The sequence below is a fragment of the Triturus cristatus genome, chromosome 2_1 (genome assembly GCF_964204655.1).
Source record: "Triturus cristatus chromosome 2_1, aTriCri1.1, whole genome shotgun sequence".
In the NCBI taxonomy this organism is placed as follows: Eukaryota; Metazoa; Chordata; class Amphibia; order Caudata; family Salamandridae; genus Triturus; species Triturus cristatus.
The window spans coordinates 590,200,455-590,223,744 of NC_140581.1; the positions used below are offsets into that span (position 1 = coordinate 590,200,455).

Below are 23,290 nucleotides of genomic sequence, written 5' to 3' on the forward strand. Positions count from 1 at the left end.
CCATTGCATTGTGGGTGATAGGGGGTAGTGAATTTGTAGTTTACACCACACTCCTTCCACATTGCAGTCAAATATCCTGACATGAAGTTGGCACCTCTGTCTGAGACAACCTCCTTTGGAAAACCCACTCTGGAGAATACTCCAAGTAGGGCCCTTGCCACAACAGGAGCTGTTGTGGTCCTTAGGGGTATAGCTTCTGGGTACCTGGTGGCATGGTCCACTATCACCAGTATGAATCTGTGTCCAGATGCTGTTTGGGGGTCCATTGGTCAATGTCTATCCCCACTCTCTCAAAGGGAACCCCCACCACAGGTAGTGTAATGAGGGGGGCCTTTGTGGTGCCACCTGATTTGCCACTGGCTTGGCAGGTGACACAGGAGCGACAAAACTCCTTGGTATCTTCTGACATGTGAGGCCAGTGAAAGTGAGGGACAAGTCTGTCCCAGGTCTTATTCTGGCCTAAGTGTCCTGCAAGGGGAATATCATGGGCCAAGGTAAGAAGGAAGCCTCTGAAACTCAATGGTATGACCAACCTCCTGGACGCACCAGGCTTGGGGTCTCTAGCCTCTGAGTACAGCAGCCCTTCATCCCAATACACTCTATGGGAACCTTGAGCATTCCCTGCAACCTCAGCAGCAGCCTGCTGTCTGAGGGGTTCAAGAGAAGGACAGTCTAATTGTGCCTGCCTCAGATCTGCCCTTGAAGGTCCCCCTGTCCCAAGAAACTCAACCTGGTCAGGTTCCAGTTCTTCTAGGACAGTTCCTTCAGGGCTCTCAGAATCATCCTCCTGTGAGGGCTGACTCTCTACCCGAGGCAGGGGGGAAGGCACAGCCTTAACCCTACTGCTCTTTCTCTTGGGCTGTGTCTGGTCCATAGTCCCAGGATCCAGCACTTGTTCAGTGTTGCACTTTTTGGCCTGTGACCTGGTCACAGCAAGGACATGTGCATCTATTCCCAGCATTTCTGCATGGGTCCTATACTCCACTTCAGCCCACACTGAAGTTTCAAGGTCATTTCCCAACAGACACTCTACAGGAAGATCTGAACTCACCACAACTTTCTTGAGGCCAGTTACCCCTCCCCAGGAGAAGTTAACAATTGCCACACTATGGGAGGTAGTGGCATTGCTAGCGTTGGTCACTAGGTAATTCTCACCTAGCATGATCTGTCCAGGGTCCACAAAGGCAGGTGTCACCATTGTGACACTAGCACCTGTGTCCCTGTAGGCCTGAGCCATTCTTTGGTTGATCAAAGGAGTCTGTCTGTACTTGCCCAGGTTACTGGGACCCACAGTAGAGAACAAAGCTATGTCCCCATCACAGATCAGAACAGCCTGAGTGGGTATTCTGACTAGGCCAGATTCCACTTCAGTTCCCAGGGTTAACCCTATTACACCCATTTGCTGGGAACCACCACTTACAGCTGGACTAGGGGGTACAGTTGCCTTAGGGGCAATGGTGGTTGGGGGCTTGTCCTTTTTGGTGCACTCACTAAACCCATGGGAATTTGACTTACAATAGTTACACCAAGGTTTCTTTTGGCCATCTTTCTTTTTATCCTTTTCGGGACCACCCTCCCCCTGAGCCTTTTGGGGGCCTGGTGAAGACTTCTGGTCTTTTGATTTCTGCTCATTACCCTTCTGGTCTGCCTTTTTCTGATCACCGCCCTGGTTCTGGTTTTTCTGCTTAACTCTAGTCCTGACCCACCTATCTGCCTTCTTTCCCAATTCCTGGGGAGAAGTTAGGTCAGAGTCAATCAAGTGTTGATGCAGCAGCTGGTTTTGACAGTTAAGGATTGGTTCTCTCATGATCAAATTATACAATCCTGTATAGTCCTTAACCTTACTACCCAATAACCAGCCTTCCAAAGCCTTAGGGGCACAGTCTACAAAGTCAGTCCAGTCCTGAGTCTGTGTCTTCTGGGTATCCCTGAACAACAACCTGTATTGTTCAGTGGTTAGGCCAAACCCATCAATCAAAGCACTCTTCAGGACAGTGTAATTGTCAGCATCCTCATCACTAACTGTGAGGAGCTTGTCTCTACCTTTCTCAGAGAAGGAGAGCCACAAGATAGCTGCCCACTGACTTTGGGGTACCTGCTCTACTTTGCAAGCTCTCTCCAAAGCAGTTATCCATTTGTGGATGTCATCCCCACACTTGTAGGGAGGGACAATCTTGCTCAGGTTTCTATTATCATAGGCCCTGTCTCTATCCTTAGGGATATTGCTGCCACCAGTGGGTCCAAGCCCACTTAACTTTTGCTCTCTGGCCAGAGCAAGTCTCTCTTTGGCAATGACAAGTTCTTCCCTTTCAATCCTCAGATTGACTTCCCTCATTCTGGCCTGATGCTCTTTTCTCTGTGGAGAAGTCATTCCCCTGTGAGAAGAGGCATTGGAGCTATTAGAGACATGGGAGTGGATAGATTCCCTTGAAGGGGATCTTCCTCTCCTGCTTCTCTGGTTAAGTCTCTTGAGGGTCTGAATGGGGGGACCCCAGTCAGACTCCCATGTAGGCTTAAGTTAGCCTGGCTAAGTCTCCTAACTTGGACCTGGCTGTCTACCTCATCTCCTGAAGTCCCGGCTGACTCTTCTTGATCAGTATTGTGAGGGGATTCTTCAGCAGAGGGTAGACCCTCATTGGTACCTAAGGCACCATCCTGGGAGGCTCTCTGAGCATCATACTCTTCTAGGATCTCCACTAGATAAATGAGGGTAGGGTTTGAACCCTGTTTTAACTTTCTGGAGGTACACAATTGTCTCATCTTCTGAAAAGTTAGGGTATCATATCTAGAGGGTATCTTTCTAGGATATCCCCCTCCTGAGAGAGAATCATCTTGATCTCCTCTCAGAGACATGATCTAGTGAGGGTGTGGTGTGTGCACCTACCTACACTAGTTGTATCTACTAAAACCTCTCTAGTAGTTGTAGTCAGGGTGTGCTAGGCCCTTCAACCTACAACAACTAAGTTCAGTAGAACGTAAGTATTTATAAGCTATGTTATATGTACCTTACAAATATCTTTGTCATCTTTCAATTTGATATCTCAAGATTGCAATGGTATCACAACAGCAAGCTCAGATCCCAACCGCTGCTCACCAATGTGAAAAGTAGGCCTGATATATGATGTCACTAGTTCTAGTGTACACCTTGTATCAGTCCAAACAACCCTTATGGTGATTGGTTGTAAAGTCAACCTTATAGACCAGCTATCCTAGTGGCAGCATGGACAAGAGCAGTCTTAGGCTAAACTCTGCATTGCATGTGAAGCCAGCTGATATACCATTTGCAATCCCTTGAATACCAAATGAAAGGACACCACAACAGATATATTATAAAAATAGAATGTATTTATTCTAGTCAAAATACCCAAAGCACTCTTTATGAGATTCGAGGTAAGTACAACACAGTCTTATTTAAGCATACATAAGTAACACAGGTGAGTAATACAGTTAGGCCCTAGGGGCCACGCAACCCATATACTAAGTAAGAGGTATAAGGACCACTGTCACGAAACACAGGTTAGGCCTAGGCCTAGGGAATCGCTGGGGCTACGCTATCCTATCAGTTACTAGGCAGTGCGAGGCCCACGGGATTCAGGTGCAGAGTGGAAACACTCACGCGTAATGCGTTAAAGTCGATAGAAATAGTAGTATTTAGAAATTAAGAGTTTTAGGACACTTCGGAAGTAACTAGGAGTTAGAAACTTGGAAACTAGTCACTAGGATAGTCAATACCCTTGTGAGCACCGGAGTACTCAAGTTACCTAGCCCACGGGCTGCGGGTGCATAGGTGTGAACTTGCGTCGGGTTTCGTCGCCGACTCCTATGGATGCCTGAAGAAAAGATGCTGACAGGCAGTCAGTGAAGAGTGTCCGGTGGATTCCAAGGATGGAATCAGGAAGGACGATACCTGCAAGCAGAGGGGACAGAGTCTAGGTCACCAGCCATGAGCCGGGAAGGAACCAGGCGATGTCGTGAAGATGCAGGCGAAGAGGTGAAGCTTGTCGCAGCAGCCACGGGTACCAGGAGGCGTCGAGGACGACCAGAACCAGGAGGCGAGCTGTCCCATGAGGGCTCTTGCTGTCGGCGGTGTCGATGTCGAGTTGGGACACAACAAGACTTGGCAAGCGCAACCCACGCAGAATGAAGGATTCGCTTCTGTTGCAGACCAGGAAGGCCTGAGGTGCTTCTCTTTCACAGGGATGCAAGGGCCAGTCTGGAGGAGCCAAAGCAGAGGTCGAAAATTAAAGGTTCATCGTCACAAAGGCTACTAGCCAACGGGCAAGCAACCGGACAGACGCGTCGAGCAGGAAAATGCAGAAGGGCCCCACGCAGAACTCGTGAAGTGTGAAGTGTGAAGGGCTGATCTTCGGTGCAGATGGTGCTCGGGGTTGGCGCTTCTCAATCCCCAGAGCACATCTTCGAGGATGCCTCAGAAGCTGCGCTGGAAGCAAGTAGCCAATTGTCCCAGGTAGCCGGTCCCACGTTTCTCGTCGCCTCCACGGATCTCTGCTTTGCTGTGGATGTGGATATGGGTCGGAGAAGTCTGGAAGTCAAGGCGCTGGTCGGGCTCTGAAGTCGGTTCCTCGTAGAACGTTGAGCAAAGCAAACGGCAGCTCGCTTGATGGTGCCTGTTTGCACAGGGTGGCCACTCCTTGGCCACAAGGGAGATTCTTCAGTCTTCTTCCGTAGTCGAATGTCGAAGGTCCAGAGTTTCTGTTCAAGTTCAGTTATCAGGATAATCCAAAGTCCTAGGGACTCAGCTCCCACTCTTATACTAATCTGGGGGGCTGGGTTACCTGCTAGGTCCCTCCTATGGGTGGGACCAGGGAGGGGGGTGGTTACACCCCCTTCCCTTTGTCCAGTTTCGTGCTAGGACTGGGGCTGGAGTGCCCCAGCACCGGTTTGAACTGGACTATGCATGGGACACCTTGTGTGCCCCAGGCAGTGTCTCGTTTCATTCATCCCTCCCTGCCCCAATACACTAAGGCCTGTCTAGGGTGGTGCTAGCACCTCCCAAGGCAGGAAACCTATTGTCCAAGCCTCCCTCGCTGGAAGGACTCCCAGCAGCAGGAGGTCAGACTTGTGTCTGTGGCAGCAGCGTCCATTTTGTGACACGGGGGCTCTGGTTAACTTTAACCGGGTAGTAGGTCTTCAACATGTCTTCTCCCTCTAGAAGGGAGGAATACTATCCTCATTGCCAGAAACGGTGTGGGGGTAGTATTCCAAAGTGTTAGACACCTTACACGACATGTTTTGATAAAGCCAAACCATAGTTACCATAACCGCGAGGATTATAAGGCAATTTAAGAGTATATGGTAGGCGATATCATAGAACAGCTATAAGGACATGGTTCCGAAAGCTGCAGACAGGCTCAGCTCATGCTAGAGCACCATCTCACATGTTACCAAGCACTCTGCCTTCAGGATTGTTAAGGCCTGCCATAGGAGTGGCTGATAGGTACACATGTGTCTATATATAAGATAGGTATAGGAATACTACACCTAAGCAAGGAGTGATTACACGACCTTGCCCCAGCTGAGTGATCAGCCAGTTGTGTCGTAATGGAAGGCCAGCCGGGGGTGGCATAATACATGCTGCAGCCCCTGGTAGGTCTAGGGTACACCTCATCTGAAAGAAACACGTTAGTTAGATTCCTCACCTTAGAATAGATACCCAAGCAATACCATCCCCGGTGGTGGGTCTGCGAACCAAGATCACATCAGAAAGTCCTGGAGGACAGAACGGCCAAAGAAGCCTTCCCTCCGGACTTGGCTGTCAAGGCAATAATGCCTGGCAAACGTGTGTAGCGAAGCCCACGTTGCCGCCTGACAGATGTCCTGCAAAGGGACACCTCGTCCCAAAGCAGTAGTAGCCGCCGTGGCCCGAGTAGAATGGGCGCGCAGCCCAACAGGAGGGTCCTTTTTTGCCAAGGAATAACAAATTTTGATGCACAAAACGACCCACCGAGAGATGGTCCGTTTGTGCACAGCTTTCCCCTTCTTAGCACCCACGTATCCAACGAAAAGTTGGTCGTCCACCCGGAACTGCTTTGTGCGGTCCAGATAAAAGGAGAGCGCACGTTTTGGGTCCAGACGGTGGAGCCTCTCTTCCTCTTTGGAAGGATGCGGAGGCGGAAAGAAGGTGGGCAAGGTGACAGACTGCCCAAGATGAAAGGGGGTCACCACTTTCAGAAGAAAGGAGGGACGAGGCCGAAGGACAACCTTGTCCGGATGAACAGAGAGAAAAGGAGGCTTTGAAGATAAAGCCTGGAGCTCACTCACCCGTCTAGCCGAGGTGATGGCTACCAGAAAAGCAGTCTTAAGCGTCAGCAGACGAAGAGGACAATTATGAAGAGGCTCAAAGGGAGCGCACATTAGAAATGTGAGAACAAGATTCAAGTCCCACTGAGGCATTACAAAAGGGACAGGAGGGAACGTGTGAGTAATGCCTTTTAGAAAGCGTGTAACGACAGGGGACTTGAAAAGAGAAGGCTGATCAGGAAGCCGCAAGAAGGCAGAGATGGCAGCAAGATAACCTTTCAAGGTGCCCAGGGCAGAGCCCTGCCGGGCCAAAGAAAGAAGAAAGAGGAGAACCTCAGAAAGAGGGGCGGAAAGGGGATCCACAGCCTTTGCTGTGCACCATGCCACAAATTTGTTCCACCGGCAGGCGTATACCGTCTTTGTGGAGGGACGCCTGGCTGCCAGAATGATATCACAGACTTCAGGAGGCAAGTCAAATGGCATCAACTGCCGCCACTCAATCTCCACGCATGGAGGTGGAGGCTGGACAGGTTCAGGTGGAGGACCGTCCCCTGCTGCTGCGACAGAAGATCCTCCCGAAGGGGCAGACGTATCGGAGGATCGGTCAACATACTGAGTAGCTCGGGATACCAGTACCTTCGTGCCCAATCCAGAGCCACCAAGATGACTTGGGCCCGGTCGTGCCTGATCTTCTTCAGCACTCTGGGCAGAAGTGGTATAGGCGGAAAGGCGTACAACAGACCGCAACTCCACTCGTGACGAAAAGCGTCGCTGAGCGAGTGCCGCCTTGGAAATTCCAACGCGCAGAACTGCTGACATTGCGCGTTCTCTTCGGTGGCGAATAGAGCTAACCAATGCTCTCCCCACTGCTGAAAGAGACCTTGCGCCACCTCGGAGTTCAGACGCCATTCGTGATCCATCATGCACCGGCGGCTGAGTTCGTCTGCTCTGGCGTTCAGCGAGCCCGCCAGATGTTGAACCACTAGGGTGACGCTCTGGTGTTCCAGCCACGTCCAGAGGCGCAGAGCCTCCTGACAAAGGGTCCACGACCCCACCCCGCCCTGTTTGTTGCAATACCACATGGCGGTGGTGTTGTCTGTGAACACCTGCACGACACTGCCCCTGACAGAGGGAAGGAAGGCTTTCAGTGCAAGTCGGATCGCTCTCAACTCCAACAGGTTGATGTGGAGACGAGACTCCGCCGGAGACCAGAGGCCTCTGATCTCCGCCTCTCCCATATGGCCACCCCATCCCAGGAGGGACGCATCCGTCACTACGACATGCTCCGGTTGGGGAAGGGAGAGGCTCTTGCCCTTGACCCAATCGCGATCCGTGAGCCACCACTGCAACTGCTGTGCAGTGCCCTCCGAGATCAAGACATGGTCGGACAGGTTGCCGTGATGTTGGGCCCACTGAAACTTCAGGTCCCACTGCAGAGCCCGCATGCGCCGCCTGGCGTGATGCACTAGTAGGATGCAGGAGCCCATCAGCCCCAGAAGCCGCAACACTAGCCTGACCGAAACCCAGGATAGAGGCCGAAAGATGGGAATCAGGGCCTGAATATCCCGGACCCGCTGTTCCGGCGGATAGACCCGGAACTGCGCCGAATCGAGAACCGCTCCGATGAAGAGGAGCTCCTGAGAGGGACTCAAGTGTGACTTCGGCACGTTGATGGAAAATCCCAGCAAATGCAGGAGATCCGCCGTAGTCTGGAGGTGGGAGACGACTGTCTGGGGCGAGCCCGCCTTCAACAACCAGTCGTCGAGATAGGGGAAGACTGGAACCCCTGATCTGCGCAGATTAGCTGCGACCACCGCCATCCCTTTCGTGAACACTCGAGGGGCACTGGTGAGGCCGAAGGGGAGCACAGTAAACTGAAAGTGCTCTTGGCCCACCGTGAACCGCAGGTAACGCCGGTGGGCCGGCAGGACGGGGATGTGGAAATATGCGTCCTGCAAGTCCAACGCTACCATCCAGTCTCCAGGGTCTAGGGCAGCTAGAACCTGAGCCAAAGTTAACATCTTGAACATTTCCTTCCGGAGGAAGGCATTGACGTTCCGGAGGTCCAAGATAGAGCGTAGGCCCCCTTTGCCCTTCTTGGGAACCAGAAAGTAGTGGGAATAACAACCACGACCTACTTCTGGGCTCGGAACGCGCTCGACGGCCCCCTTGGCCAAGAGGGCCGAAACTTCCTTGTGGAGAAGATTCAAATGATCCCCCGAGATACGGTGGTGCTGCGGTGGCATGGCTGGAGGGGTCGTCTCGAAGGGGAGGGAGTAGCCCCTTCGGACGATTTGCAGCACCCACCTGTCCGATGTGATGGACCGCCAGTGGAGCAGGTGATGGCGAACTCTGCCGCCCACTGGCGTGGAATGGGCCTGAAATCTCGGACTAGGAAGGCTTTGAGGCGGATGCTGCCGGGGTGGATGTGGGCTGACCGCGTCGTCCTCCAGAACCGCCTCGGCGGAAACCACGTCCGCGACCGCGCGCAGGTTGGTTCTGCGGCTGGTGGCTAGGCGCACGTGAGGAGGCACCCCTTCCTTGGCCACGAAAGGGGCGAAAGGCGGAAGTTTGCGACCGCGGGGCCGAGAGGCCCAAGGACTTGGCCGTAGCCCGGGAGTCCTTAAAGCGATTCAGCGCACTGTCCGCTTTCTCGCCGAAAAGGCGAGTGCCATCAAAGGCACTAAGGACTGTCTAGGGTGGTGCTAGCACCTCCCAAGGCAGGAAACCTATTGTCCAAGCCTCCCTCGCTGGAAGGACTCCCAGCAGCAGGAGGTCAGACTTGTGTCTGTGGCAGCAGCGTCCATTTTGTGACGCTGGGGCTCTGGTTATCTTTAACCGGGTAGTAGGTCTTCAACATGTCTATTCCCTCTAGAAGGGAGGAATACTATCCTCATCGCCAGAAACGGTGTGGGGGTAGTATTCCACAGTGTTAGACACCTTACACGACATGTTTCGATAAAGCCAAACCATAGTTCCCATAACCGTTTAAGATTATAAGGCACTTTAAGAGTATATGGTAGGCGATATCATAGAACAGCTATAAGGACATGGTTCCGAAAGCTGCAGACAGGCTCAGCTCATGCTAGAGTACCATCTCACATGTTACCAAGCACTCTGCCTTCAGGATTGTTAAGGCCTGCAATAGGAGTGACTGATAGGTTACCCATGTGTCTATTTATAAGGTAGGTATAGGAATACTACACCTAAGCAAGGGGTGATTACACGACCTTGCCCCAGCTGGGTGATCTGCCAGTTGTGTCATAATGGAAGGCCAGCCAGGGGTGGCATAATACATGCTGCAGCCCCTGGTAGGTCTAGGGTACACCTATGCCCTGGGTACCTAAGGTACACTGTACAGGGCCCTAAAAGGTGATCCTTACCAATTGGGTTATGTACCTAAAGTACATAGTGTGAATTTAGAGAGAGAACAGCTGGGCTGTGGGTCTGATTAGCAGGCCCACAGCCACATCTAAGTCGAAAACCAGTGAAGCAAAAGCAAAAAGTGGGGGAGAGACCCTACTCTCCTACACAACCCCCCCCAAACTTAGGGACATTAAACTAACCTTGACCAGTTGAGTCTTCATGTTCCAAGTGGAAATATCTGGAGAGTCCATCTGCATTGGCATGGTCAGTCCCAGGTCAATGTTCAACTGTGAAGTCCATCCCCTGCAGGGAAATGGACCACCTAAGAAGTTTGGGATTTTCCCCCTTCATCTGATTTAGCCACAAGAGGGGCTTATGGTCTGTCTGAATCTTGAAGTGAGTGCCAAACCGGTATGGCCTCAGCTTCTTCAGGGCCCAAACCACAGCAAAGGCCTCCCTCTCAATAGCTGACCAACGTTTCTCTCTAGGGGTCAGCCTTCTACTAATAAAAGCAATGGGCTGGTCTTGACCATCTATATTCAGTTGTGAAAGAACAGCTCCCACACCCAACTCAGAAGCATCTGTCTGGACAATGAACTCTTTGGAGTAGTCTGGACTTTTCAGAATAGGTGCAAAGCACATGGCCTGCTTCAGGTCATCAAATGCCTTCTGACAGCTTACTGTCCACTGAACTTTCTTTGGCATCTTCTTAGAGGTCAAGTCATTAAGTGGTGTCACAATGGACCCAGAGTTCTTAAACTTTCTGTAGTACCCAGTCAGGCCCAAGAAAGCTCTGACCTGAGTCTGGGTAATTGGAGGAGTCCAGCTCTTTATGGTCTGGATCTTGCTTTCCAGTGGTTGAACCTGACCCCCACCTACTAGGTGGCCCAGGTACACAACCTTGCTCTGCCCTATCTGGCACTTAGTGGCCTTGATAGTGAGGCCTGCCTTTTGCAGGGCCTCTAAAACATTCCTCAGGGGGACCAGGTGATCCTCCCAGGTGGAGCTAAAGACAGCAATATCCTCAAGATAAGCTGCACAGTAGTCATCCAGACCTGTAAGGACTTGATTCACCAACCTTTGGAAAGTGGCAGGTGCATTCTTCAAGCCAAAGGGCATTACCACAAATTGATAATGTCCTCCTGGGGTTAAGAAAGTAGTTTTGGCCTTTGCATTCTCAGCTAGTCTGATTTGCCAGTAGCCTGCTGTCAGTTCAAATGTGCTCAAAAACTTAGCAGCTGCCAGTCTGTCAATGAGCTCATCTGCCCTAGGTATTGGGTGGGCATCTGTCCTAGTGACAGCATTGAGACCTCTGTAATCCACGCAAAACCTCATCTCTCTCTTACCATCTTGGGTGTGAGGTTTTGGCACAAGAACTACAGGACTAGCCCAAGGGCCCTCTGAAGGTTCAATGACTCCCAGCTCCAACATCTTTTGTACCTCAATCTTTATGCAGTCCCTGACATGGTCAGGTTGCCTGTAGATTTTACTCTTCACATGCAGACTGTCACCAGTGTCCACCTCATGGGTGCACCAGTTTGTCTGACTTGGGGTCAGAGAGAACATATGTCTGTAGGCCTGTAGAACTTGTCTGCAGTCCTGTTGCTGATGGTCAGTGAGGCTGTCAGAAAAGACCACACCATCAACTGAACCATCATCAGGGTTCTGAGTCATCAGGTCTGGGAGAGGGTCACTCTCTTCCTCCTGCCCCTCATTTGTAGCCATGAGTAAGCCCATGTCTGCCCTGTCAACATATGCCTTTAACCTGTTGACATGAAGCACCCTGTGGGGGCTTCTGGGAGTCCCAAGATCCACCAAGTAGGTGACTTCTACCTTCTGTTCAACAATAGTGTGGGGTCCAGACCATGTGTCCTGGAGTGCTGCTGGGGCCACTGGCTCCAACACCCACACTTTCTGTCCTGGCTGGTACACAGTCAGCACAGCCTTTTGGTCATGCAAAGCTTTTTGGAGTTCTTGGCTTGCCTCAAGGTTTTTAGAAGCCTTCTTCATATACTCTGCCATCCTGGAGCGGAGACCAAGTACATAATCCACTATATCAAGTTTGGGTTGTCTGAGAGGTCTCTCCCATCCTTCCCTTACTAGACACAGGGGTCCCCTTACAGGATGCCCAAACAAAAGCTCAAAAGGGCTGTAGCCAACCCCCTTTTGTGGGACCTCTCTGTAAGCAAACAGAAGGCAGGGTAAAAGGATGTCCCATTGTCGCCTAAGCTTGTCTGGTAAACCTTTTATCATCCCTTTTAGGGTCTTGTTGAAAATTTCAACAAGCCCATTGCATTGTGGGTGATAGGGGGTAGTGAATTTGTAGTTTACACCACACTCCTTCCACATTGCAGTCAAATATCCTGACATGAAGTTGGCACCTCTGTCTGAGACAACCTCCTTTGGAAAACCCACTCTGGAGAATACTCCAAGTAGGGCCCTTGCCACAACAGGAGCTGTTGTGGTCCTTAGGGGTATAGCTTCTGGGTACCTGGTGGCATGGTCCACTATCACCAGTATGAATCTGTGTCCAGATGCTGTTTGGGGGTCCATTGGTCAATGTCTATCCCCACTCTCTCAAAGGGAACCCCCACCACAGGTAGTGTAATGAGGGGGGCCTTTGTGGTGCCACCTGATTTGCCACTGGCTTGGCAGGTGACACAGGAGCGACAAAACTCCTTGGTATCTTCTGACATGTGAGGCCAGTGAAAGTGAGGGACAAGTCTGTCCCAGGTCTTATTCTGGCCTAAGTGTCCTGCAAGGGGAATATCATGGGCCAAGGTAAGAAGGAAGCCTCTGAAACTCAATGGTATGACCAACCTCCTGGACGCACCAGGCTTGGGGTCTCTAGCCTCTGAGTACAGCAGCCCTTCATCCCAATACACTCTATGGGAACCTTGAGCATTCCCTGCAACCTCAGCAGCAGCCTGCTGTCTGAGGGGTTCAAGAGAAGGACAGTCTAATTGTGCCTGCCTCAGATCTGCCCTTGAAGGTCCCCCTGTCCCAAGAAACTCAACCTGGTCAGGTTCCAGTTCTTCTAGGACAGTTCCTTCAGGGCTCTCAGAATCATCCTCCTGTGAGGGCTGACTCTCTACCCGAGGCAGGGGGGAAGGCACAGCCTTAACCCTACTGCTCTTTCTCTTGGGCTGTGTCTGGTCCATAGTCCCAGGATCCAGCACTTGTTCAGTGTTGCACTTTTTGGCCTGTGACCTGGTCACAGCAAGGACATGTGCATCTATTCCCAGCATTTCTGCATGGGTCCTATACTCCACTTCAGCCCACACTGAAGTTTCAAGGTCATTTCCCAACAGACACTCTACAGGAAGATCTGAACTCACCACAACTTTCTTGAGGCCAGTTACCCCTCCCCAGGAGAAGTTAACAATTGCCACACTATGGGAGGTAGTGGCATTGCTAGCGTTGGTCACTAGGTAATTCTCACCTAGCATGATCTGTCCAGGGTCCACAAAGGCAGGTGTCACCATTGTGACACTAGCACCTGTGTCCCTGTAGGCCTGAGCCATTCTTTGGTTGATCAAAGGAGTCTGTCTGTACTTGCCCAGGTTACTGGGACCCACAGTAGAGAACAAAGCTATGTCCCCATCACAGATCAGAACAGCCTGAGTGGGTATTCTGACTAGGCCAGATTCCACTTCAGTTCCCAGGGTTAACCCTATTACACCCATTTGCTGGGAACCACCACTTACAGCTGGACTAGGGGGTACAGTTGCCTTAGGGGCAATGGTGGTTGGGGGCTTGTCCTTTTTGGTGCACTCACTAAACCCATGGGAATTTGACTTACAATAGTTACACCAAGGTTTCTTTTGGCCATCTTTCTTTTTATCCTTTTCGGGACCACCCTCCCCCTGAGCCTTTTGGGGGCCTGGTGAAGACTTCTGGTCTTTTGATTTCTGCTCATTACCCTTCTGGTCTGCCTTTTTCTGATCACCGCCCTGGTTCTGGTTTTTCTGCTTAACTCTAGTCCTGACCCACCTATCTGCCTTCTTTCCCAATTCCTGGGGAGAAGTTAGGTCAGAGTCAATCAAGTGTTGATGCAGCAGCTGGTTTTGACAGTTAAGGATTGGTTCTCTCATGATCAAATTATACAATCCTGTATAGTCCTTAACCTTACTACCCAATAACCAGCCTTCCAAAGCCTTAGGGGCACAGTCTACAAAGTCAGTCCAGTCCTGAGTCTGTGTCTTCTGGGTATCCCTGAACAACAACCTGTATTGTTCAGTGGTTAGGCCAAACCCATCAATCAAAGCACTCTTCAGGACAGTGTAATTGTCAGCATCCTCATCACTAACTGTGAGGAGCTTGTCTCTACCTTTCTCAGAGAAGGAGAGCCACAAGATAGCTGCCCACTGACTTTGGGGTACCTGCTCTACTTTGCAAGCTCTCTCCAAAGCAGTTATCCATTTGTGGATGTCATCCCCACACTTGTAGGGAGGGACAATCTTGCTCAGGTTTCTATTATCATAGGCCCTGTCTCTATCCTTAGGGATATTGCTGCCACCAGTGGGTCCAAGCCCACTTAACTTTTGCTCTCTGGCCAGAGCAAGTCTCTCTTTGGCAATGACAAGTTCTTCCCTTTCAATCCTCAGATTGACTTCCCTCATTCTGGCCTGATGCTCTTTTCTCTGTGGAGAAGTCATTCCCCTGTGAGAAGAGGCATTGGAGCTATTAGAGACATGGGAGTGGATAGATTCCCTTGAAGGGGATCTTCCTCTCCTGCTTCTCTGGTTAAGTCTCTTGAGGGTCTGAATGGGGGGACCCCAGTCAGACTCCCATGTAGGCTTAAGTTAGCCTGGCTAAGTCTCCTAACTTGGACCTGGCTGTCTACCTCATCTCCTGAAGTCCCGGCTGACTCTTCTTGATCAGTATTGTGAGGGGATTCTTCAGCAGAGGGTAGACCCTCATTGGTACCTAAGGCACCATCCTGGGAGGCTCTCTGAGCATCATACTCTTCTAGGATCTCCACTAGATAAATGAGGGTAGGGTTTGAACCCTGTTTTAACTTTCTGGAGGTACACAATTGTCTCATCTTCTGAAAAGTTAGGGTATCATATCTAGAGGGTATCTTTCTAGGATATCCCCCTCCTGAGAGAGAATCATCTTGATCTCCTCTCAGAGACATGATCTAGTGAGGGTGTGGTGTGTGCACCTACCTACACTAGTTGTATCTACTAAAACCTCTCTAGTAGTTGTAGTCAGGGTGTGCTAGGCCCTTCAACCTACAACAACTAAGTTCAGTAGAACGTAAGTATTTATAAGCTATGTTATATGTACCTTACAAATATCTTTGTCATCTTTCAATTTGATATCTCAAGATTGCAATGGTATCACAACAGCAAGCTCAGATCCCAACCGCTGCTCACCAATGTGAAAAGTAGGCCTGATATATGATGTCACTAGTTCTAGTGTACACCTTGTATCAGTCCAAACAACCCTTATGGTGATTGGTTGTAAAGTCAACCTTATAGACCAGCTATCCTAGTGGCAGCATGGACAAGAGCAGTCTTAGGCTAAACTCTGCATTGCATGTGAAGCCAGCTGATATACCATTTGCAATCCCTTGAATACCAAATGAAAGGACACCACAACAGATATATTATAAAAATAGAATGTATTTATTCTAGTCAAAATACCCAAAGCACTCTTTATGAGATTCGAGGTAAGTACAACACAGTCTTATTTAAGCATACATAAGTAACACAGGTGAGTAATACAGTTAGGCCCTAGGGGCCACGCAACCCATATACTAAGTAAGAGGTATAAGGACCACTGTCACGAAACACAGGTTAGGCCTAGGCCTAGGGAATCGCTGGGGCTACGCTATCCTATCAGTTACTAGGCAGTGCGAGGCCCACGGGATTCAGGTGCAGAGTGGAAACACTCACGCGTAATGCGTTAAAGTCGATAGAAATAGTAGTATTTAGAAATTAAGAGTTTTAGGACACTTCGGAAGTAACTAGGAGTTAGAAACTTGGAAACTAGTCACTAGGATAGTCAATACCCTTGTGAGCACCGGAGTACTCAAGTTACCTAGCCCACGGGCTGCGGGTGCATAGGTGTGAACTTGCGTCGGGTTTCGTCGCCGACTCCTATGGATGCCTGAAGAAAAGATGCTGACAGGCAGTCAGTGAAGAGTGTCCGGTGGATTCCAAGGATGGAATCAGGAAGGACGATACCTGCAAGCAGAGGGGACAGAGTCTAGGTCACCAGCCATGAGCCGGGAAGGAACCAGGCGATGTCGTGAAGATGCAGGCGAAGAGGTGAAGCTTGTCGCAGCAGCCACGGGTACCAGGAGGCGTCGAGGACGACCAGAACCAGGAGGCGAGCTGTCCCATGAGGGCTCTTGCTGTCGGCGGTGTCGATGTCGAGTTGGGACACAACAAGACTTGGCAAGCGCAACCCACGCAGAATGAAGGATTCGCTTCTGTTGCAGACCAGGAAGGCCTGAGGTGCTTCTCTTTCACAGGGATGCAAGGGCCAGTCTGGAGGAGCCAAAGCAGAGGTCGAAAATTAAAGGTTCATCGTCACAAAGGCTACTAGCCAACGGGCAAGCAACCGGACAGACGCGTCGAGCAGGAAAATGCAGAAGGGCCCCACGCAGAACTCGTGAAGTGTGAAGTGTGAAGGGCTGATCTTCGGTGCAGATGGTGCTCGGGGTTGGCGCTTCTCAATCCCCAGAGCACATCTTCGAGGATGCCTCAGAAGCTGCGCTGGAAGCAAGTAGCCAATTGTCCCAGGTAGCCGGTCCCACGTTTCTCGTCGCCTCCACGGATCTCTGCTTTGCTGTGGATGTGGATATGGGTCGGAGAAGTCTGGAAGTCAAGGCGCTGGTCGGGCTCTGAAGTCGGTTCCTCGTAGAACGTTGAGCAAAGCAAACGGCAGCTCGCTTGATGGTGCCTGTTTGCACAGGGTGGCCACTCCTTGGCCACAAGGGAGATTCTTCAGTCTTCTTCCGTAGTCGAATGTCGAAGGTCCAGAGTTTCTGTTCAAGTTCAGTTATCAGGATAATCCAAAGTCCTAGGGACTCAGCTCCCACTCTTATACTAATCTGGGGGGCTGGGTTACCTGCTAGGTCCCTCCTATGGGTGGGACCAGGGAGGGGGGTGGTTACACCCCCTTCCCTTTGTCCAGTTTCGTGCTAGGACTGGGGCTGGAGTGCCCCAGCACCGGTTTGAACTGGACTATGCATGGGACACCTTGTGTGCCCCAGGCAGTGTCTCGTTTCATTCATCCCTCCCTGCCCCAATACACTAAGGCCTGTCTAGGGTGGTGCTAGCACCTCCCAAGGCAGGAAACCTATTGTCCAAGCCTCCCTCGCTGGAAGGACTCCCAGCAGCAGGAGGTCAGACTTGTGTCTGTGGCAGCAGCGTCCATTTTGTGACACGGGGGCTCTGGTTAACTTTAACCGGGTAGTAGGTCTTCAACATGTCTTCTCCCTCTAGAAGGGAGGAATACTATCCTCATTGCCAGAAACGGTGTGGGGGTAGTATTCCAAAGTGTTAGACACCTTACACGACATGTTTTGATAAAGCCAAACCATAGTTACCATAACCGCGAGGATTATAAGGCAATTTAAGAGTATATGGTAGGCGATATCATAGAACAGCTATAAGGACATGGTTCCGAAAGCTGCAGACAGGCTCAGCTCATGCTAGAGCACCATCTCACATGTTACCAAGCACTCTGCCTTCAGGATTGTTAAGGCCTGCCATAGGAGTGGCTGATAGGTACACATGTGTCTATATATAAGATAGGTATAGGAATACTACACCTAAGCAAGGAGTGATTACACGACCTTGCCCCAGCTGAGTGATCAGCCAGTTGTGTCGTAATGGAAGGCCAGCCAGGGGTGGCATAATACATGCTGCAGCCCCTGGTAGGTCTAGGGTACACCTATGCCCTGGGTACCTAAGGTACACTGTACAGGGCCCTAAAAGGTGATCCTTACCAATTGGGTTATGTACCTAAAGTACATAGTGTGAATTTAGAGAGAGAACAGCTGGGCTGTGGGTCTGATTAGCAGGCCCACAGCCACATCTAACCTATGAAGCAAAAGCAAAAAGTGGGGGTGAACATAGAAAGCAGACCCTACACTCCTACAGTGTTGTCCGCGAACATCTGCACCACACTTCCCCGGACAGAGGGAAGGAATGCCTTCAGTGCAAGTCGGATCGATCGAAGCTCCAAAAGGTTCATATGGAGCCGGGACTCCGCCGGAGACCAGAGGCCTCTGATCTCCGCCTCTCCCAAGTGGCCTCCCCATCCCAGGAGGGATGCATCCGTCACCACTGTGTGGTCCGGTTGGGGAAGGGAGAGGGATCTGCCATTGACCCAATCGCGATTCGTGAGCCACCACTGCAATTGTCGTGCAGTGCCCTCCGAGATCTGGACATGATCGGACAGGTTGCCCTGATGCTGTGCCCACTGTAACTTTAGGTCCCACTGCAGAGCCCGCATATGCCATCTGGAATGTGGCACCAGCAGGAGGCCATCAGGCCCAGGAGCCGGAGGGTCATCCTTACTGAAACCCAGGATAGAGGCTGAAAGATCGGAATCATAGCCTGAATATCCCGGACTCGCTGCTCAGGAGGATAAACCCGAAACAGCGTCGAATCCAGAACCGCTCCGATGAAGGGGAGCTTCTGAGAGGGACTCAGGTGCGACTTTGGCACGTTGATGGCGAACCCCAGCAAATGCAGGAGGTCGGCCGTAGTCTGAAGATGGTTGACGACTGCCTGGGGCGGGCCGGCCTTCATCAACCAGTCGTCGAGGTAAGGGAAGACTGACACCCCTGACATGAGCAGATGAGCCGCGACTACCCCCATCACTTTCGTGAACACCCGAGGGGAGCTGGTAAGCCAGAAGGGGAGCACGGCAAACTGAAAATGCTCCCGGCCTACCGTGAACCACAGGTAACGCTGGTAGGCCGGCAGGACGACGATGTGAAAATATGCGTCCTGCAAGTCCAACGCTACCATCCAGTCTCCAGAGTCGAGTTACAAGACACATAGACACACACACACATACATACACACCTCCTTTGTCCTTCTTGGGGACCAGAAAGTAGTGGGAATAACAACCACTCACTACTTCTGGCCCAGGAACGCACTCAATGGCCCACTTTGCTCAAGAGGGCCGCAACTTCCTGCTGGAGAGTCGCCAAGTGTTCCCCCGACATGCGGTGGTACCGAGGTGGCATGGCTAGAGGGGTGGACTGAAAGGGAAGGGAGTAACCCTTGCGGATGAACTGCAGCACCCACTTGTCCGATGTGACAGCGTGCCAGTGGGGGAGGTGATGGCGAATCCTGCCACCCACTGGCATGGGGTGCTCCACAAAGCTCGGATTAGGAAGGTTTGGGGGTAGAAGCAGCGGGGGCGGAGGTGAGACTGCCTCCCACATTGATTCCCAGAGCCGCACCTGCGGAAGCCGCGTCCGCGCGGAGGCTGGTTCTGCACAGGCTTCATGAAGGAACGTGCCTGGGAGCCCCTGCCTTGGCCATGAAAGGAACGAAAAACCAGGAGTGGCTGGGCTCTTCGTGGAAAGACCCAAGGACTTGGCTGTGGCCCGCGAGTCCATAAAACGCTCCAGTGCCCTGTCGGCCTTATCGCCAAAAGGCGAGTGCCATCAAAGGGCATGTCCATGAGCGAGCTCTGGACATCAGGCGAGAACTCAGTAGATCGCAATCAGGCGTGGTGACGCAGCGCCACAGTCGTAGAAATCACCCTGCCCAGCGAGTCAGCGGTGTCCAAACCACACCGAATGGCGAACTTAGCCGCATCCTTACCCTCAGCAACCGCCTGGGAAAGCACAGCATGGACTGCCTCAGGACACTGAGGTAACACCTGAGAAACCGTATCCCACACCGCGTGGGAATAGCAGCCCAATAAGCAGGCGCTGTTCACCGACCGCAGCCCCAAGTTGGACGAAGAGAACAACCGCTTACCGAACTGTTCCAGTTTCTTAGAATCCTTATCTGGCGGAGCCGCGGGAAAGGCACTCTACGACGTCAAGGCTTGGATGACCAGACTCTCAGGCATGGGATGAGTGGTCAGAAATGCGAGGTCACCAGGCGGCAGGCGGTGACGCCTGGCGACATTCTTATCCACAGGGGCCCCCGTGGCCGGCCGCAATCAAGTGCCCAACAGTACGTCGTGAGGGCGTCGTTGAAGGGAAGCAGCGGCTCCGATGAAGTAGATGCTGTCTGGAGCACCTCAGTGAGGAGATTAGTTTTGACCGTAGGAAGATTGAGGTTGAGGACCTCAGCAGCCCGACGGAGCACCATCGTGTAGGAAGCGTGCTCCTCCATTGTAGGCGGGGGAGAGGCAAACCCCGGGTCAGAAGAGACATCGAGGTCGCCGGCATCCTCCAGATCGTCCACCCTGTCCTGCTCGGTGTCACACTGATAGGCAAGAGGGTCGTCGGACCCCTCCCAGTCATCCTCCCCCTCCGTTGCAGGAGGAACCGGCCGCAGCGGTAGAGCCGGAGCCGGGGAAGGGAAATACGGTGTCGGAAACCCGGGGTCGGGCCGGTGCAGTCTCCCAAAGCAGATCCCAGGCAGGAACAAAATGGTACTGGAACAGGGGCAAGGGCGGAACGAACGGCACCCACTGCAGCGACGGAGGCGGCGATGGGGCCGGAGCCGGAAGCGCCGGACCTCGTGGCGCCGGGGCCAACGGCGTAGGATTCTGTGGCGCCTAAGCTGGATCCGCCGGCGGTGCCGACTGCCCAACAGGATTTGGACACGGAACCGCGGGGCCCAAAGGCGTGCCGGCGGGAGACCGAGGCCTAAACAGGCAATCCATGGAGGCAAGAAATTCTTGCACCTGTTCAGGAGTCGCCGACAGACCCGGGTAAGGCGGGACTCCCAGGCTCCAAAGGAGCCGCAGGGGCCGAACCCCTGTCCCCCTCGTCCGCATCCGAGGACCGACGGGGGGACGTTGGAGAGCGAACACGCTTCTTCGGCTTCTTTGTATGTCGTCGCTTACCAGAATCCAAGGGCGAAGACTTGGAGCCCGAGGAGAGACTACTGCGACCCCGCGAGTTGTCCCGGGAACAGTCGCTGGACCTGGAACGGCGCTGGGACGAATGCCGGACCTTCAGTAGTTTCCGGCGCCGCTCCCTCAAGGCCTTCGGGCCTTGGCCCGACAGGACCGGGAGTCGTGGTCGGTCTGCAGGCAGTAGAGGCAAACATCGTGGGGATCCGCCACCGACATATTGCAACGGCAGGCCCCACAAGACTTAAATCCAGGCATCCCTACGTGCACCAGGAGAAACAAGGGGAGACAAAGTCTCAAAAGAGTAGTCAAAAAGTGACCAAGGTATGTGCTCTATCCAGATCTGCGCTTGCTGGCATGGAAAAAGAAAGAACTGGCGTCAGTGCGCATGGGTGGCGCCTAAGTAGTCTCCGTGACGTCATCTCTGCGCTTACGACACCAGCGATGGACGCGGAGCTGCAGGACACCACCTACTGACGCGCAGGAGTACTGCTAGCAAAACTTTCCGGTTTCAGCCTGATGCCTGGGGATATTCTAAGGTAAGGAATCTATCACTAACGTGTCTCTTTCAGATAAGAAATTGACTAAGAAATATCAGGTGCAGAAATGATATAATGCTGTGAGTGATGGTTTAAAACAAGACAATGATGCAGAAGATTGCCTCACAAACCTAAAGGGAGGTGATTACATTTTGTGTTCAACTACAGGGTACCAATATTTAGTGGTAAACGTGAAATAAGTGAGTTGACTCCATGGATCCAACATCATATACAAGGATTTCTCTTAAGTAAGCAATGCCACAGGCAACAATTCCAGTGTTCTCGTATAGAAGACACATTTGATTACTGCACTGAACGCCACCATGGGCAGATCTATCAAACAATGCACATTTATTTATATTTCAGTAAAAATAGATAATTACATTGCGTGGTCATATTCAAAACAATCACACAGAAATATAAAAGTCACCCTTACATGCCAAGCTGTTATATTATTGAAATTTGATACAACTGTTTTTTTCAGCTCTTCCAAGATGGTTTCCAGTAATGGTTTCTGTGAGACCAACAGCTGTTTACACTGGACTTGCCTCAAAAGCAGGAACACTGCTGGCTGATCAGGGAACGATTTCAACGACTGAAAATGAAAACATATAATTGCTTACAACTTTGACTATAAAATAGACCCAATTCAAACAATAACAAAAAAAGAATAGATATTTTCGTAGAAACATTTTAAAAAATGTATAGGTTGACTCATATGCAAACAAATCATTTCCACTGAAAACATCTATTGAACAAGTTACTTACCTTCGGTAACTATATATCTGTAAGAAACATTAGTTAGTTAGATTCCCTACCTTAGAATATCCCCAGGCGTCAGGCTGGATCCGGAAAGATTTTTCGTCAGCAGTACCCCTGCACGTCGGTAGGTGTCTTCTGCGGCGGCGGCGTGATCGCCGGGACGACGTCGGAGTACTTGGACGCCGCCCTCACACGCGGACGTCAGTTCTGTACATATCTTTCCGCGCCTGGAACGCAGAGCCATGCAAGAAACCGACACTGGTGCCTTGAAACTAGGGCCCTGAAAGGGATGACCTTAACCCTAGATATCGGTTCGCAGAACGGGGAGGATGGGTGGGGCGGTAAGGAATCTAACTAACTAATGTTTCTTACAGATATAGCGTTACCGAAGGTAAGTAACTTGTTCATCTGAAAGAAACACGTTAGTTAGGTTCCTTACCTTAGAATAGATACCCCAGCAATACCAACCCCGGTGGTGGGTCTGAGAACAAGATCACACCAGGAAGTCCTGGAGAACAGAACGGCCAAAGAATCTGTCTCTCCAGACTTGGCTGTCCAGGCAGTAATGCTCGGCAAACGTGTGCAGCGAGGCCCACGTAGCTGCCTGACAAATGTCCTGCAGAGGGACTCCCCATCCCAAGGCAGTAGTAGCCACTGTGGCCAGAGTGGAATGGGCCCTCAGCCCCACAGGAGGATCCTTCTTAGCCAAGGAATAACAGACCTTAATGCGCAAAACGACCCACCGAGAGATGGTTCGCTTGTGCACTGCTCGCCCCTTGTTAGCGCCCACGTAGCCAGCGAAGAGTTGGTCGTCCACCCGGAACTGTTTTGTGCGATCCAGATAAAAGGAGAGCGCACATTTTGGGTCCAGACGGTGGAGCCTCTCTTCCTCTTTTGAGGGATGTGGAGGCGGAAAGATGCTGGGTAAGGTAACGACCTGCCCGATGTGAAAGGCAGTAACCACCTTAGTAAGAAAAGAAGGGCGAGTCCTCAGAACAACCTTGTCCTGATGGACAGAGAGGCAAGGAGGTTTAGAAGAAAGAGCCTGGAGCTCGCTCACTCACTCTTCTGGCAGAGGTGATGGCAACCAGGAAAGCAGCCTTGAGAGTCAGAAGACGAAAAGGACAGTTATGAAGTGGCTCAAAAGGAGCGCACGTAAGATAAGTTAACACCAGATTCAAGTCCCACTGAGGCATTACAAAGGAAACAGGAGGAAACATGCGAGTAATGCCTTTCAAGAATCAATTGACAACAGGGAACTTGAAAAGAGAAGGCTGATCAGGAAGCCTCAAGAAGGCTGAAACAGCTGAAAAATATCCCTTGATGGTGCCCAGAGCAGAGCCCTGCTG

The 23,290-nt window shown here is 51.6% G+C and overlaps 1 protein-coding gene across 2 annotated transcripts in view; it reads right to left on the bottom strand.

Moving 5' to 3' along the window:
- SKIC3 (SKI3 subunit of superkiller complex) overlaps positions 1 to 23,290 on the bottom strand; it is a 1,406,584-nt gene that overhangs the window by 227,850 nt on the left and 1,155,444 nt on the right. For both annotated transcript variants that reach the window (XM_085632495.1, XM_085632494.1), the window contains exon 37: positions 21,616 to 21,774. In XM_085632495.1, coding sequence (XP_085488621.1) covers positions 21,616 to 21,774 — 159 coding nt within the window. The remainder of the gene's footprint in view (positions 1 to 21,615; positions 21,775 to 23,290) is intronic.